The sequence below is a fragment of the Sinohyriopsis cumingii genome, chromosome 8 (genome assembly GCF_028554795.1).
Source record: "Sinohyriopsis cumingii isolate HCF-2022 chromosome 8, ASM2855479v2, whole genome shotgun sequence".
Classification (NCBI taxonomy): Eukaryota; Metazoa; Mollusca; class Bivalvia; order Unionida; family Unionidae; genus Sinohyriopsis; species Sinohyriopsis cumingii.
Genome location: NC_142968.1, coordinates 19,182,486 through 19,201,627, shown reverse-complemented (window position 1 = coordinate 19,201,627; position 19,142 = coordinate 19,182,486). Strand labels below are relative to the sequence as shown.

At 36.2% G+C, this 19,142-nt stretch overlaps 1 protein-coding gene across 1 annotated transcript in view; it reads left to right on the top strand.

Annotated features, from left to right (window-relative positions):
- The window catches only part of LOC149793080 (uncharacterized), a 30,188-nt gene extending 12,909 nt beyond the window's left edge, over positions 1–17,279 (top strand). The window contains exons 2-3 of the mRNA XM_089966288.1: positions 7,771–7,908; positions 17,116–17,279. Of these exons, the coding sequence (XP_089822414.1) occupies positions 7,771–7,908; positions 17,116–17,252 (275 nt within the window). The 3' untranslated portion in view covers positions 17,253–17,279. The remainder of the gene's footprint in view (positions 1–7,770; positions 7,909–17,115) is intronic.
- Positions 17,280–19,142: the final 1,863 nt, after the last annotated feature.

Genomic DNA, 19,142 nt, shown 5'->3' with positions numbered 1-19,142 from the left:
CTCTTTTCCTTCTTTTGCTCTTTTCTTTCTGAGTTTAGTTTTTGGCATCATGGTCTATTTTTTTTTCTTGGGCTGTGTTCAGTGTGTTGTTACTGTCACTCTTCCCCTCTTTCTCTTGGGGTGATTCCAATCCTGAGTCAGCTTTCCTTTTTTTTTCCTAATCCTTTTTGGTAATGGAGTGGATGCTAACGGTTTTATTCCTATCAGGTCATTGTCTCCCTTCTCTGTTAGACTTTCTCTTTCCTCTTGTATATCCTCCTCTCTTAGCCCCTCAAACCTATTTCGTAGTGCCAATGGCTCTTCTTTAGCCGGGGTCTTCAACTTTCCTGTTTTATTTGGACTCAAAATGTATTCTCATTATGGTTTTTTTGTGTATCCTTTCTGATCTCAGTCAAATCAATTGCCGGTAGGGAGTTTACTATGTCATTTTCGTCCTCATTGTTGTTATTTTCGTTGTTTCCGTTCTTTTCATTTTCTTTTTCTGATCTGATTTGTTTTATCAAGGTTATTATCTGGTCTTATGGGTCCATAGTTTGGAAGTTAGTCGGTGTAGCAACGTTGCATGCGTACGTGGCTGTATTTGGTGCTGCGGGCGCTGTTATTGAATAGGGACACTCTCTGGGTCCATGACCTGTTGATAACATCTTAGGCACTTTCTATCTTGCTATGAGCCCCGGTACCAGCTTTTTAATCTGAAGCCATGTATGTAGAAGTACATCGGAATTTTTCTGGCGTCTTCTTTGGCCACGTATATTACTCTGACTCCCGATTTTATTGGGGCAAATCCCCATATGGTTGTCATTTTATGAGCTATTACTTTTGCATGGAACTTTGTCTCTACTTTCTGCACTACTTCTTCCGTTGTTACTTCAAGTAGGAGACCCGTTATGTTTACTTCAATAACCCTGGGCTCTATGTCTCGCACGAACGGTTCTGTCAGACTTACCGTCGCTGTCAAACCCTTGATTTCAATGGTCGGGGTTGGATATTTTGGGGTAAATGACGAACTTATTGTAACCCCCCCCCCCCATTTTGTAAACCATCTATTTTACGTATATCAAGATCCCGTGTATGGAGTGCCATTAGGATTTATCATTGTTTTGGCACAGTAGCTTCATTACCAAAATCAAGTGTCTGGCACCCTTCCGCGTGGCACACTATTAACTTTCTATCTTCCACTCTAGTATTGAAATATTGATTGAGTTTCGACCCTCTTGGTACTGCTCTAGCGGGCATTGTTTCAGTCTCAGCTGATTCCATTCTAAGTAGTTGAGCTGTTTTCAGAAAACTCAAGGTCGCACACCACTACTTGTATTTCCCTTTCTAAGAAATCTATAATACTACAAAAAAATAGGCGGTCACACCCTGCAGACTTTGTTAACAAGGTAGTCACTAATCCCTTACAAAAACATTTACCTACAATCCCTCAAGGGACTGAAGGTCAGTAATGCAACAAATGAAAAATACAACAAAAATACCATTACTGCATCCATCGTTTCCCAACTGGGATGTGAACACAAAAAGCACAAATGAAAAGGGAAAAAAATGAAAATAAGGAAAAATGGATGTCAAGCAATTAGTATAATAATCTCTTACCACACTACACTATCCTACGATCCACATATGGTAACGTTCACACATGCACATGCACATGCTCGGTACGTGCCATTAGGTTAAGAGCACACCCAAAACACGTCTGCTCTCCTCGACATACTCATGTGGTCCTACGCTCTACCAATTGTATTATCAAGACTACCGTTACCGAGCAAATTAAAATACTGTATTTGCTCAATTTGTGTGGTTTTGTAAAAAAAAAAGGCATTTTCGAGGATTCTTAAATTCGTGGTTTTGCCTGTCAAAGTTTGCATATTAGTATGTATTTAATTTCATGGTGTAACCTTTACAAATATCCAAAATAAAAAAATGTGATGTGATGTGTGATTTTGATTTTTAACGTAGCTTTAACAATTTTTCAGTCATATCGCTACGATGTCTGCAATGTGGCAGTTTATAGTGATGTCTAGCACTGGGGCATCATGCCGCAGACATGTAGCATGATGTCCCACCCAGTCACATTATCCTGACACCAGGCCGACCAGTCCTAACACTAACCTCTTAATGCTGAACGCCAAGCGAGGCAGCTGTTAGTACCATTTTTTAAGTCTCTGGTATGACTCGCCCGGGGATCGAACCCACGACCTCCCGCATCCGAGGCGGACGCTCTAACCACTAGGCCACCGGAGCGGTCAAAATAAAAAATACAAAAGAATAAAACTATGCCGAGGCAAATGGCGGTCACTTTAATGTTTAAAGCGATACTACCACCTGTATGAACACGAATCAAAGAACTAGCATGTTCAATACTTACATAGTGTTTTCGACCAGTTGAATAACAGCAGTCGAAGCCGACGCAGCCAACAGCACTAAAACAATACGCCATCTCTATGAGCACAAATAAAACACCTGTCAACATTAATCACTTTCGCCATGCTTTCGTTTGAGTGCTCAACATCAAAGGAAGCTGACGCAACCAACAACACTAAGACAATCGGTAATTAAAGACGAATTAAAGTCACACTTCCATGAATGGTATGGGGGCCCCGAGTGGCCGAGTGGTCTAAAGCGCTCTTCGTTACGGATCACTGCCATCTCACCTCTGTCTGCGGCGGTTCGAGTCTAAGATTCAGCCAATGTGGGTATGTGAGAAAGCTTGCCAGTAGCTTCTCGTGGGTCGGTGGTTCTTTCCGGGGTTTTCTCTGGTTCTTCCTCCACCATTAATACTGGCCGCCATGTATAGCCTATCATGTGCTGCAAAATGGCGTTAAACCCCACAACAACAACAACAACCATGAATGGTATGCTGAACAGATCTTGGACTCCATTAAGGAAAAAGATGTTACTGGTGACGATCAGTGCACAGTATTAGTAAACCTTGCAACCTCATTAATCAAGCCAATTCACGCTGAATGGATAATTGCAGCTCAGGCGACAATGAGTGAAAGGCAAGACATAATTATCAGTGGTTTTGAGAAAGCTGGACTTGTTTAATTCAGCACTTTGGGGATTATTTACCTGAGAAACATTTGCGAGTACCATGGGATTTGATAGACACAATGTTGATACAGTGACTTTGTCCAACAATCTGGAAGTGTGAGCTTTAATACTCTGCTGTAATTAGTATATATACATAGTGTTTCATTAATAATAGTGTTTCAAGAAATGGTTATAGATAATATTTTACAGGATTGTTGTTCTTTTGGATGACAAATGCATGGATAAAATGAAATGTGCTTTCAGAAGGATTTAAATGTTTCAATAACTGTTGTACTTGAATGAAGGATCGATTTGAATAAGTATTAAATATAATTTTCATATCCTTTTATTTTGTATTATTTATTCTTTCAAGTTCAGTAGTGCTATTTTTTGAATACCTTATGCTTTTTTCTATTTTCTCTCTATCTTTACTTACATCACATATCGATTTAAGGCAGTGAGTGTAAAATTACAGTTCATGCACTATGACCAAATATGGCGGCTTTTGTACCCGCTACGATGCTTCGGTGAGAACCATGATGTCACACTCCCAAAATTATTGTCGCCCATAAGGTCAACCTTGAACAAAGTAAAAAGCTCTCCCGGTCGAAAATCGCGAAAATATAAAACATATATGATTTACTGAAATGAAAAAAAACCAACAAAAAACAACTACTTGTTTGAATCTAGTCTCTCATAATTTGAATATCCCGTATATTAAACTTGAATCAAATGGTATCTTTCAGTTTGGGAAGACTATGAAGTTGCTCTCTGAAGTAGTCAGTTGAGTTTCTGCGTTTGTTCCGGCTGTAGAGGCCCAATCTGGAATGACAATATCCTTTGCATCCACCACACTTAGAGGTGATACATTAGGTTGCCACATATTACATCTTGTCTTTTCTGTGGGCTCTTTTTTCATCTGGCAGTTGCAACTGTTGTCTCTCGTATCTCTGAAATCTTTGATTAAGCTCATGCAGCCAGTTATTTCGGTCCTGTGTAAGTGCTTCCTAGTTGTCCACATACACGTTCAAAACATTGATATCTCTCTCGCACACGTCTATGTGGGCATCCGATCTGTTATAACAGCTTGAATAAACCTCTTCTCTTGTGAAATCAGTGAAGGCCTTTAGAGTGGCCCTCTTAATTTCCTGTTTTTCTTGTGCTTAAGGATCTTGTCGATGGAGGATCTTTCTGCTCTGAAGCCGCACTGTGACTCAGGGTACACTCGATTCGCATGGTGCGAATTCTGTTCATGACAATTCGAGCAAACGTCATGCCTGTGTTGCTCAGCAAGGAGATGCAGCGATAATTGATGCAATCACTCATGTCGCCCTTTTTTATGTAGAGAGTGATGATGTTAACGCCTCTGATATCTAGTGGTACTTCACTTTTTTGCAGCACAGACAAATGATCTGGTGGTGTTTCAAAATGATAAGTAATCCGCATTTGGTGGTTCTGGTTGTTGCCCATGTTTTCGAGGAGACACTCTGTTTTGGCTAGCCTACATATTCCTTTTCTGAGTTCCTCAATAGTAAGTTCATCTTCAATTTTATGCAAGATATGCAAACTTTCGGTGGCGTTGATGGCTGTTATCAATGACAATGTTCTCCCAGGACTACAGCTCCGAATAGTGTTCTATCCACCGCTCCATTTGCTGGACGGGATGTTCTCCTTTGTATGTGTTTTAAGAGGGGTTGACATTTTGTAATTGCAGCTATTGCCTATTTGATCCCGTTGCATGTGTTTATGATGTTGCCTGCATCTGATGTTGCTATGTTCTTACATACTTGCAGCAGATACTATTGCCAAAGCGCCGTTCAGTCTGTTGAGCGTTGCTTTTGGTAGTTCCGATTACTTGTAAAGCTTTCCGTTTTGGGGCTTTGTAGTTAAGGGTGATACGTTTGGCCTCGATGACTGACCACTGCCCTATACTTTGCTTCATTGGTCTTGTTTTGAATTTGACGAAAGAATGATAAGGATGTGCTGTAGATAACATTCATTTTTCAGTAGCTCCCATATTTGCTGGACACTCGTGCAGGCTGCTGGACAGGAGAGCTTATTTTAGGGTGCAAGCGTAGGGCCGTGACTTCTTTTGGTCCGCTGCGGTGTTACATTGACGATGGGATTCCGTTGTATTATGGCTGAAGTCTGACGTTTCTAGATACCAGTGAATGCAGTGAGCGCTGTGTTAGCTGCAAGTGCTTAGGACACACTTGTGGGTGATACGCTTGATAATAATCATATCTAGCCGTTGCAACTGACAATATCTGTGATGTTTCCATACCTTTGTAACGTAATCGAGGTAACACCCTTTGAGACTGAATGGAGTTTACGAAATAATAAACACGTATATGAGTTACAATGAAAAGAAATGTATTATCATATCGCACTAATGATCATACAATAACGAAACAGGACACCAAAATAAATACAAAGGTACATAGTATGGATCCAATGGAAAACTATGATGAACAGATAAATACTTATTTGGAATATTCTATAACTATGACGTTGTCTTGATCAAACACTACCGTGCCTCTTGTCTCTATAGTCAACCACTTTACTGACATTACTCTTTATAGTCAAACACTATAATGACGTTTCTCCCTATTGTCAAACACTATAATGACATTTCTCCCTAAAGTCAAACACTATAATGACATTTCTCCCTAAAGTCAAGCACTATAATGATATTTCTCCCTAAAGTCAAACACTATAATGACATTTCTCTCTAAAGTCGAACACTATAATGACATTTCTCCCTAAAGTCAAACACTATAATGACATTTCTCCCTATTGTCAAACACTATAATGACATTTCTCTCTAAAGTCGAACACTATAATGACATTTCTCCCTAAAGTCAAACACTATAATGACATTTCTCCCTAAAGTCAAACACTATAATGACATTTCTCCCTAAAGTCAAACACTATAATGACATTTCTCCCTGAAGTCAAACACTATAATGACATTTCTCTCTAAAGTCGAACACTACAGTGACATTTCTCTCATAGTCAAACACTGTAATGACGTTTCTCAGACATATGACCAATGTTTACTCGACATTTCATATGGTGCTCTTGACCCGCTTTCCCGGCTCGGTCACTTTAAACACCCTGGCCTTCCGTGCACACACACGTTGACACTTCAGTGGTTTTTCATCAGCGGCCTCCAGCTACATTTAGTTATTCCGCACCCAGTTATCCATACCCAGTTATCCACACCTAGTTATCAACACCTAGTCACTCACACCTAGAGAGCTGAATATGAGAAAACAACTTTCCAAATAATCTACTTCCTGATTATAATTCAGATTAAAAACGGAGCTTTTCAAACGACTTAATTTTAACACACCTGAAATATTTCCTTATGTACAACGTTTTGTAACGTACGAATGACGAATGACATACCATTGATTGGGTAAATTAAAAGGTATGATGTACTAAAACTATATATATATATATATATATATATATATATATATATATATATATATATATATATATATATATATATATATATATATATATATACATTTTAAATATTAGTTTTAAGAGTGACAAAATAACCTACAAACAGGAGTACTGCATATATGCTCATATCCCTGTCAATAATCTGCACTGTAACATCTCTCGCTTCCAAATTACATAAGCCATACACTCTTGGTGAATTAAACTATAAGTATGATAAAACAAAGCAAGCATATAATATAACATTGAACGTGTTTTGCTAAACTGAACATTACTTTGAACTAAAAAGAATGTAACTCACCCAACTCGTTGGCTCGAACTAGGCAAAACATAATGACGATCAGTTTTGCGTCAATCGTTGATCTTTTAGAGGTCTACGGATAGGCCAGTTGCCATTGTTCTGACTTTTCAACATCCTATTCTTAAAGCTGGTTTCCTAGCTTTATTCGCCTTTGTCCTGTCTGATGCAATAACATCTGTCCTCATGGCGAGTGCATACTCATTTCTACAAACAATCGTTGGAACGACCGCTCCGGTGGCCTATTGGATAAAGCGTTCGCCTCGTATGCGGGAGGTCGCGGGTTCGAATCCTGGCCGAGTCATACCAAAGACTTATAAAAAGGGTGCTAACATCTTCCTCGCCAGGCGCTCAGCATTAACAGATTAGTGTTAGGACTCGTCGGCCTGGTGTCAGGATAATGTGACTGGGTGGGACATCATGCTACATGTCTGCGGAATGATGCCTCAGTGCTAGACATCACTATAAACTGCCACACTGCAGACATCGTAGCGATATGACTGAACAATTGTTAAAGCTACGCTAAAAATCCAAATCACAACACGTCATATCATTGGAGCGACTGGCTGCAGCAAAACAATAACTTACTGTCTTCAAATTTGGAAACTTGATAAATAATTCATTTCAGATTTACTGTAGGAGTCATCATAGTTAGGTATTAAACACATAGAGGAAAGTGTTTCTTTGTGCCATCTAATTTTACATTGCATTTAATCAAAATAATATTAATAAATATGTATGCATATGGAAGATGACATCCGACATCTCATATTGGCAAGTATCAACTGTATTGATTAAGAAGGACATTGCATTATGAATTGTATAATGATCCTCGACAATAGTGAGACAAAGAAACTTACCGATTACTGTCTTTTTTCAATCAACAAACTTCTTTTGGAATAAACATAATAATCATAATAACATTAATATTAGTAATAACAAATCAATCATTTCTTTATCAATTACAGGAGGTTGTCTTCCTGGAGAGATCCCGACGGGACGTACATGCCTTGGTTTCGTAAATCAGCGGTGCCCTTTCGGTCAAAGATGTAGAAATATTCCAGGCTCATCTCTTGGGGTCTGTTGCAGGTCATTTAGCACTGGTGGTAAGGGTTATTATTATTATTATTATTATTATTATTATTATTATTATTATTATTATCTTATGTGCTTGTTAAACTTAAAATCCATGTGATCATGCCTCTTTGCACGTATCTGTTTTTCTTTGAGTGTATTGTCATATACATCCTACGTTATTTTCTGGCTAGCTAAATGTCAGTGCGAGAATATTTGTACATTTTGTCTAGCTATGTAAATACCGCTGCGAAAACATTCATAAATTTTGTTTGATATGTATTTAACAGTACTTTAATAATTCATTAAAACAGACTAAACCAGACAGTCGGTTGTCAAAATTAAAATTGCCTCACTCTCAAATACCATCTAATGCAGGGCTGTTGGAACATTTGAAGAACACGTGTAAACTTGAAACTATTTCTGTATGGGTACTGGAAACACTGAAGCACATAAGTAAACTAACAATTAGTATAATTGTCTGCCTCAAAAATCAAAGCTAATTTAGGTGGGGAGCTAGCACTACATATGACTCAGCAGCTGACAGGTGGATATTCCTTTTCATCAACTCTTTTGCTGAATGGACGTTGTATCAGATCATCAGTGCGTTTGTCTCTTAATTACAAACCCAAACAATAAGTGTTCCAACTAGAAATAAACTGGTAACAATAATCTATTTTTGAACTGATTTTTAACAAGATGTCAATGAGATGAACTAAATAGAAAGTTGCATTTGTGCAGATTTTTTTTTACGGTAAAAACTCTTACTGAACATTTATATGACATTGATACAAGAATGTCTTTGCTGAAAGATTTCAACTGGGTCTGTAAATGTACAGCTGGGCTCGACATGCAGACTTCTGAAACGCCTTACTCAAGAAGTGTAACAGAGTGCAGAAAATATCGTCATAGATCAAGGCCTTTTTGGTCAAGAAGTAAGCATATATAATAAATAGGTGTTTGTCAAGATTCAACATTTAAAATTTCACATAGATAAGAATCATCTACTCAGTGTAATTTAATATAGTGATTTATCTGACCAGGTGAAAGACAAAGATTTTCAATACAGAACATATATCTGGATTTAACTTTTTCATATATGTATCCATCTACATACATAATGTATATATTTTTGAAAACACTAATAATCTACTTATAAGATTTAAAGTGCAAATAAAAATAAGTAAGGAACATCAAAAGTGTAAATAAAATATAATGCGATATCCTTTAAAGATCCCATATTTTGTATATAATGTTTTTACCTTATGTTGGATATAATGTTTGGAGAAGATCAAATTTCCAAAATGTCAAATCAATTGCTTAGAGGTGGCAAGCTCATTAAATTCCCGAAGCTATATTAGGACCAGACAGTCGGCTCATCCCAGATACGTACGATTCAAATGTAAGTGATAAGTTAGAATGCAAATATTCAGTGCTGGATTACCAAATAGGCAGAGAAGGCACCGGCCTCGGGGCCCCGCGACATTGGATCAAAATAATGTTGATAAAACGTATTAGGAGAGAATTTGCGGGGGGGGGGGGCATATTTCGACTGCCTAAGGGACTAAGGGCCTTCACAGGATTTAATCAGGCACTGAACATATTTTTTGTCCCTATTTCCCACACTTTGCTTTAATGGTAATTATTCACATTATTATTACGAACGGACACACACACACACACACACTCTCTCTCAAATGTTTTCATAAACCTGAGTTTTCCAAAGCCAAATCTGAGCTTGTCCAGATAGTCGGGCAAGTGGATTTGGAAATTACTGTAAGTTTGTTGCTTTTTGACAACCTTGAAGAAATAGGAAATATATGTGTAACAAACAATAAGTTATTATACGCTCATCATTTGCATATATCATGACCAGTGAAATATGCGAGGTTAAAAATATCGGGTGTTGAACTAAAATCTTTTACGAACAATTACATATTTCTAATGATCGATCGCTGGAATCGTTTTCGAAATAGTTTCATACCTGTGGTATATGTCACCAAATGGATACGCTTATGATACGCAATAAATACGCAATAAGACCCCACATAGACACACAAAAGCAAGTTACAAATTAATCTCAGCCGTAGATATCTAGATAAATAAGATGCAGAGTTCGATGAGTCAAAGTCCAAACCATACATAATGTTATATGCATTACTAATTTATAAGGTTGGACAATGAGTCAATACAGGCCCATAAAAGGCAACAGTAAATAAGATGAGTAAATTATGAACATTATTTAACCTGTAAAAGAAAATATTCTGGAAAGACCTGTTGTTCCTGGTCATATATTAGAATTATAAAAATAGATTTCTTCACATCCGCATAGTCATTGCTCCAGAGAAACTTGGACAGTTGTATGGTTATCACCAAAAGCTGTGCATATTGACCAGTCAATTTACTCACGAAATATTGCTTCGAGTTATTTGTCTTTCTGTCTTGTAACGACGTATGACACAGTTCCGCAGTTGGATTGCAATGAAACGTGATAAATCTTAAGATGCATATATCGACAACTTATTTTGCTTGTTACTTTTGTTATAATTGTTGCTTTCTATCTTTCTTTCTTTCTTTCTTTCTTTCTTGCTAATGGGTTTGAATCTGAGGCTACTCATAATTATTATCTTTATCTTAGAAAAAATATTTCCTCAGCAGATCCATTAACGTCATGCAACTTGATAGTTGCTTCCTGTAAAGTAATAGTAAGCGCCTGTTCATCCAGTCATGACTGCTGCTGTACCCATTTGTTGTACTTTAGAGTGACACATTATGATACTAAACCAGGCTTTGTAATTGTTTCTACTTCCTGACTGATGACGTACTGTTATGTGTTTCAAGCCAATATGTATTGATTATTTTGTAACGTCTAACGAGTAAGCATTATTTGGTTGTTTACTTCTAATCCAAAGTCAACACTAAAGCCTATGTAATTATTGCAAACGTTTGATCCAAATTACCTAAATGTTTCATTATTCGTTTCATCCTACTTTTGTTATTTTCTATTTCACCAATACCAACTTGTATAGGACCTATATAATATGTTGACCTCTTCTTTATTAGCATATTACTCTAATGTCTCTGTTCTAGTTTGATCAACCTCAGTGTGTGAAATTTTATAAAATTTAGCTAATATAAGTTATTTTAGTCGTGCTGATGTTATCACTCTGATATGCATGGACAAATCATGTTATTTCATAGATCGAACACTGTTTTCATTCACATTAAGTTTATTTGTATGTCTTCTATCCTTTTGTCTCTCTTTCTATATCTCTGTATTTAATCATCATTTCTATGTAATTTCGCTAATTACTTATGAGTAGCAATAATCTTATTGTTCAGGTCAGTAGGTGTTTCATACAAGAAGTTCATTGCTTGTAATGCTGGAGTTCATCTTTAAAGTCTTCTTATAGCTGTTGCAACGGAGATTATAAAATGTTATAGTCGCTCTCAAAGGCAACTATATCGCTGTTTACTTAATAGGTTTACGCTTTGACTAACATTAAGTAAATCGTCTTCTGTTTTTCATGCTGATTGAAGATATTAATTATTTGTATGTAACATATTCACTTTTCGTTTTCTGTTCTCTTTAGTTTCGAGATTTTATTACCTCTTTCAGAGCAATAGTGCTAACTAGCTAATTGTTTGTCATCAGATTGTTTCCTCTGCATCCTGATATATTTTAAAGTGCTATCATTAAGCGCAGTTTTGAATCTGCATTTTCAGTCGTCTATCTATACATTTTTTACCATGTGTATCAGTCAATTTATACGGTTAGTGCTAAATCTCTCTTCTACTTTTTCATGTACATCTTGAGGTTGTATTATCAATTAGGAATTGATGCCGATATAGTTTAATTCTTTCCAGTGATGTAGTCAAATATATTTTTTTTCAGTGCATCGAACATATGATAATATCCACAAATAAGATCTATTTTCCGGAATGAATATATAGTTTTCTATTACTGTAATTAAGTGAAGTGATGAAATAGATTCCTTTCTCAGCGAGAGATAGTCGATTGCGCTATTGCTGTCTTGTGTTGCAAATCCGGCGTCACTCATTTGTACAGGAGAAATTAGTCATTCCTAAACCAATAACCTGCTAAATCTAAAGCTATTCTTTTATAAGTTGCTGATAATATATTGTGTTGTTCGATCTTACAATATGCTCCTTTAATTGGAAACATATTTTTCTTACTATCCTATTGTTTTTGTGTTGATTGATATTATCATTGTTCTTTCTTTTAACATAAAATTATATCAGTATCATTTGTGCTTGTTGATTATGAAAACAATTCATCATGATTGATTTGATTTGTCATACTCGCTCTGTTTATTGTGTCATCAATACAGTTTAACTTAGTGATGGACAGGTGTTATGAAGCCATCATATTTTTACATTTTTTTATTATTAATCAGTTATTGTATCGTGATTTTTTTTTACAGCAATGCCTATCATTCTTGTACTAATACCAGTAAAAGCTAAGTAAACAATAGCACATGTAACAATTCCCGATAAAGAAAAACCAGTGTCAAAGGCACCTAAATCAGCTGAATCTGTTTCTACACCTGCTTCTGAGTGGAGGTTTTCTCGTCTGAATTTAAATTCATTTCTTTCAACTAACGTGATTTCACGTTGTATGAGTTCAGTATCTTGCGACCTTGGACAGTCTTCTTCATTCTTTGAAGAATCAGTTTTTGTTTATTAAATTCAAGTTAATTAAGTACAAGTTGTAGTACTGGTTAAACTCTACATGGATCTTTCTGCGTTTCTTGCGTTTCTTAAGTTACCTTCCGACGTTCTTTTTGAAGTAGTCTTTATTTTGTTTTCTGCATTGTTCACATACATTTATTTGACGAGGAAATTAGTAAACTAGAGGAATATACATCTCGATCGGAACAAAGGTAAATTACAAGATGATTTACTATAACAAATTTGAAGTCCAATTTTGTAAATATAATAAATGAACGCAACACATGTCCGATATGTGGAGAAGATAAAGCAAAACTATTCCTTGGAGCGTACAGCACAAGTTGCCATAATGAGTACATTAGTCATTAACTTTCCTTGCAAAAGGAAATGAAATAGCACCACTGCGTATGACAGGATTACCATAGTTCTCATTTTATATTGTATTGTACAGAATAAGAAAGGGCTCAACTAGAACAGTAGGGCTTCATGAGTAATATTTAAAAAAGTATATCACAATGAGCAAAACATCGGGTTAATTAGCATTAAAAGAAGTAGAAGTTTACAAATAATTGAGACAAAACACAAAATGGAAAACATTATTGAAGATGCTAGGTTTAACATCGATTGATTTATAGCTAAACTTCATAACCCGAAGGTACGAATGAATATACGCTAGACAAAGATCAGGTAAAAGCATGTGCTTCGTTTCATTTCTCTGATCCTTATGTTTCCATAGATAGTGTCTCTTGATAATTCACCTATGATGAAGTTATGCTATTTGTTTGTCAAATTTACGGACAACCAAGTCATCTAAATTACTTACATGACTTAAATATTTTCAGTACATAGTCGGAAGTTAGATCTTTGTAGAGATTGATTTGTACTTAAAAGTACAGAGTCTTTGACCAGTTTTAAATGTAGAAGTTAAAATGCATCAGTTGTCTGGTAACCAAATATATTTATCTGGTAACCAAATAGATTTATCTGGTAACCAAATAGATTTATCTGGTAACCAAATAGATTTATCTATGGTAATGATTTGCTTTCTTCTTTGCTCGCTTCAAATGGAGTAATATCTATTGACGTGTAGTGAGTGTGATTGTATATAACAAATTAGCTTTGTTATGTTGTAAACCCATGGTCTCATTTCATTTTAAGCAAAATACTTCCACATTCTAGTGTTGATAGATCTGATAAACCGTTCTAATGCTTAAGTTGAAAATTATTCGATGTTTTCCGACTCCAACGAAATATCCTGTAATGAAGCTGTTTCCCTTGAGTAAACTGTATCTTGTCTGGTGTTAAGTCTTTGAAGATGTTTCTCAGAGCATCGCGTACGTCATCTCCATTTTTCCTTTTTCTTTCTCAGAGGAAGTGCATTTTGAAAAGCTTTTCATCATTGTCAAGATATGTTTGCTCCCATTATTGTATTGTTTATATCATTGCATGCCAACAATGTCTGCATGCCACTTGCTGAAAACAATACAACAGGACATATATAAGCAATAGTTGCCATTTCTATTGCTGATGCAACACGGTTGCTTCTTATACTGTGCTGCCATATGTTGTTTCAAAACAAAGTTTGTTTCCGATAAATTATATTTCTATTGTGGTCGAATCGTTTTTGACTGATTTTTAATCCACTTCAAATACATATTTCATTCAATCTTCATACTGTCTTGTTTGATCACGTTGCTACCAGTGCTGATGACGCCTTTCTCACTGCTACGCTGATGACGCCTATCTCACTGCTATGATCACAGGAAGCAATCTATCAATCTGAATCTTCTCTAAAAACATGGCAGGATATCCTTCCTAATTTTTGAAACCGACGATCAACACTTCGATTTCTCTTTTAGTGTTATTGTTAACAAAACTAGCCTTTAAAATAAATTTTCACATCCAAACTTGTTAATAAATGCACTTTACCCTCTCATATAGAGGTTATTTTTTATGCTAAACCCAATGAATATTTCTATCACATCTAAAAACGGACAAGTGTTCATCAGGATATTACTCTGTGCTTTTATTTTTGTCGTGCAACAATATAAACTACAACTACTTATGCTTTTAATGTTCTGTGCTTTTGCGCAGGCTGTTGCCCCAATAGGACACATCGTTGTGGTGGTGTACGATATCACCCGCTTGCCAATTTTTCATGATAAAAGTTTTGCACACCAAAGTCCTCGCTGATACTTTCTCTCTCTCTCTCTCTCTCTCTCTCTCTCTCTCTGATCCGGTGCTTTTCCATTTATTCTGCTAGTTCACAAGTAGTGTTTTATCAGATTCAAAATAGAACCTTAGACTAATTTGAAATTTACAATCCTGCTTGGAATACTCCAGTACCCGTACATGACATGGCAACAATGGTTAAATTTACAAGTGTTTAGTTCCATTAACCCCACATGAGACTGCATTTGAGAGTGCCTTTAATTTGATTTTGCGGAATAGCAAATTAATGTAATCAGTTTTAATCTTGACACGTGATCGCACTTTCATATCCTATCTCTACTACTAGTATAGTGTTTCTAACGCTTTCATATCCTATCTACTACTAGTGTAGTGTTCTAGCACTTTCTTATCCCATCTACTACTAGTGTAGTGTTCTCGCTCTTTCATATCCCAATCTACTACTAGTTTTGTGTTCGCGCAATTTCATATCCCATCTACTACTAGTGTAGTGTGCTCGCACCTTCATATCCCATCTACTGCTAGTTTTTGTTCTCACACTTTCATATCCTATCTACTACTAGTGTAGTGTTCTCAAACTTTCATATCCCATCTACTACTAGTGTAGTGTTCTCGCACTTTCATATCCCATCTACTACTAGTTTTGAGTTCCCACACTTTCATATCCTATCTACTACTAGTGTAGTGTTCTCAAACTTTCATATCCCATCTACTACTCGTTTTTTTGTTCTCGCACGTTCACATCCTAACTACTACTAATTTTGTGTTCTTGCACTTTCAATGTGGTGTTCTCGCACTTTCATATCCCATCTACTACTAGTGTAGTATTCTCGCACTTTCATATCCTATCTACTACTAGTTTTGTGTTCTAGCACTTTCATATCCTATCTACTACTAGTTTTGTGTTCTCGCACTTTCACACCCTATCTACTACTAGTGTAGTGTTCTCAAACTTTCATATCCCATCTACTACTAGTGTAGTGTTCTCACACTTTCATATTCCATCTACTACTAGTTTTGTGTTCTCACACTTTCATATCCTATCTACTACTAGTGTAGTGTTCTCAAACTTTCATATCCCATCTACTACTCGTTTTTTGTTCTCGCACTTTCACATCCTAACTACTACTAATTTTGTGTTCTTGCACTTTCAATGTGGTGTTCTCACACTTTCATATCCTATCTACTATTATCGTAGTGTTCTCGCACTTTCATATCCTATCTACTACTAGTTCTGTGTTCTCGCACTTTCACACCCTATCTACTACTAATGTAGTGTTCTAGCAATTTCGTCCCCAATCTAGTACTAGTGGAGTGCGGGCTATTTACTACTTGTGTAGTATGCTCGCACTTTCATATCCCATCTACTGTAAGTTTGGTTTATCTCGTACTTTCATATCCTATCTACTAGTTGTGTAGTGTTCTAGCATTTTCATATCCCGTCTACTACTAGTTTTTGTTCTCGCACTTTCACATCCCATCTACTGCTAGTGTAGTATTAACGCACTTTCATATCCTTTCTACTATTAGTGTAGTGTTCTCGCACTTTCATATCCCATCTACTACTGGTTAATGTGCTACAAGTTTCGTATCCTATCTACTACTTTCATCAATGCAAAGCCTGGAATATGATTTAAATCCGTGTGCGGATGTGCATATCGTTCTTTCCCCTTGTCTCAAAATCTTGTTTAAGCACTCTATTAAAGCGGTTCGTAACAACTAGACTCTTTAATTGTTAATCAACTAGAGTTAACAAAATCCATTTCAGCTCTATATACTTCATACATTGTATCTATCGCTACCTTAGTGCAAATTTGTTTGCATCTAATCATCGTCTTTGTCATTTCCGCAGTGCGTGGTCTTTAGATATTACCCTAAATGGCAGCACGCCTAATGCTAATGCAAGGGTTTCGGAACAGGGGCAGCCCTTTGAATGCCCTTCGCATTTGACAAAATAACCCACTGCATCCAAAAGAACCGTCATTTTTGAAAATTAGTTAAAACACTGGTATTCACAATGGCATTTAAAGTATTTTTTTTATTTATTTAAAAACATCAACTTTTGGTTGATCGAACAATGGGACGGTAACACAATTAGCAGAGAATTATCAAACCTCCTTTCTTGAATTAAGATTTACCTTGGAAGTGAACCACCATACTGTGGTCAGATTGTTATCCATATTACGTGCGTTCAATTTTTCAATGAAGAATTATTTTCTGCGGAATGATTCTTATTTTTTTATAGTAATTATGTATTATGTATAATATATAACTGATTGATACATTTATACTACTTGACCTACTTACGTACCTATCTATGTACATTTGTTTTGATTTTTTTTTCTTTGTGTTTACAGGTGTGTGCCCATTTGGCAGCTTCCCAATCGGCGGACCAATTTGTGGCGGATTTGCAGGAGCACAATGTCCAAGGGGGTCATTCTGTCAGTATGTCCCACAGTCTGATTACGGAAACTGTTGTTCCTACCGTTTATAAACATTGTAATAAAAATACTTCTTTGGATATCTGTGCAATCTTTACATCGGAGAGTCAATCAGTCCTTGAAGTAGTTGGTCAGTCACTTAGTTGATTAAATTCGGAATCAGTCACTGAAGTGGTTAATGTGTCATTAATTTGGACAGTTAAACGGTTAGTCAGCCAAATAACCTGTGGATAACTAAACAATGTACACAAGTCTCGTAAATAGCTAGACAAGTTAGTATGTTAATTACTTACTAATCCACTGCGGACAGACTAGCTGTTTAGTATTATACTATTAAATAAAAAAATTAAAATGACCACCACTACCATCAAGAACAAGAACAATAATAGGGTAAACTTGCTTCCAGCCAGTGTCTAATTGACTTTGAACAATATACAGAACAAAAATAAACTTTGCCAGCTTTGCACGGGCTTTCTTTTGCGTTATATACCTGGAAAGAAAACAATGTTGAGGACAGATTGAAATCACGTACCTCAAAGCGAAACTCAGCGTCTTCGTTTGATAATATAATGGACACTTTGGCCTCTTGGAGCTACGGGAGATCCATTTTTAAATCCCGGTTCAATGAACGGTACTCAGGATCATCCTCACGTTCCACCAAGAGAACCCACAAGTAGGTCGCATCATTCACAAACATTGGTCAATCTTTGAATCGTGTAAAGTGCTTAAATTGAATCGTGTAAACTGCTTAAATTAATCTTTAGACACAAACAAGTAGTAGCGTTTCGCAGAACTCAAAATTTGAAAGACGTACTAATCAGGGCAAATTCAAAATCACTCTCCAATCAAAGAAAGGATGCGGAATCTAAGCCTCGTGAAAACAAACGATGTATGACGTACCAACACATGTAGGGAAGAAGCACATTGTCCAGCTCAATCGCAGGCGAAAAGCTTAATATTCACAAACATATTATAACATGCAACTCAGAAAATGTGACCTACCACATCAGATGCAATATATGCAGCTCCCAAAATTTTATAGAAAGGTATAAACTAATTATTATAATGAATCTCCACGTGTCAGACTGGCAAGCCAATAAAGTGGAAAGGAGCTCAGTGGTAGAACATTTTTCTTCTCAGGGCCATACTTTCAATGAGATAATCCTGAGTGGGTCGTCCAAAACTCAAAAAGCACATAAATTAGGAAATCAAAAGAAACCTATTGGATTCGCCTGTTGCGTATCTCTAAACCCAGCGGCTTAAATCAGGAATAATCCAAACGGCCATTTATCAATGCATAGGTATCAAGGAACTTACAAGTTAGAAATATTACATTTTCCCTGTCATTTATTCACTTTTTCAAACACATGATCTAACCTATCGTTTTTATGTACAAATGTCAAAAAACACATTTATAATCTGATTAAAAAGCGTTTATTAAGCTTTTAAATATTACAAACTCATTGATGCAATTTTGCTCTAGGATATAATTTCGTGTAACTTGAAAAATAGAGCGAAATATTTAATCCAGGATAACATAATTCACCCGGGATGTAAAATTTTGCAGACAGCGCAAACAATTAAATGCTGACCAACTGTCATCTTCTACTGAGATCAGTTGCTTTAGCCTGTCTTACTCTGCTACACCTAACAAAGTAAAAGCACTAAACATTATTTATTTTGTAATTATAAACCCGTGTAGACTTTGTATAGTATTCGCTTTTTTGTGTTTGGTGATGTTGCCGTTGTGACTTTATTGTCGTTGAAAAAGAAATCAGTAGACTCGGAAAGCGCTGGTGTTGATCTCGCATCAGTTTTTCACTATTTGTAAATTTTTCTGTTGTATCTCTCTCTCTCTCTCTCTCTCTCTCTCTCTCTCTCTATATATATATATATATATATATATATATATATATATATATATATATATATATATATATATT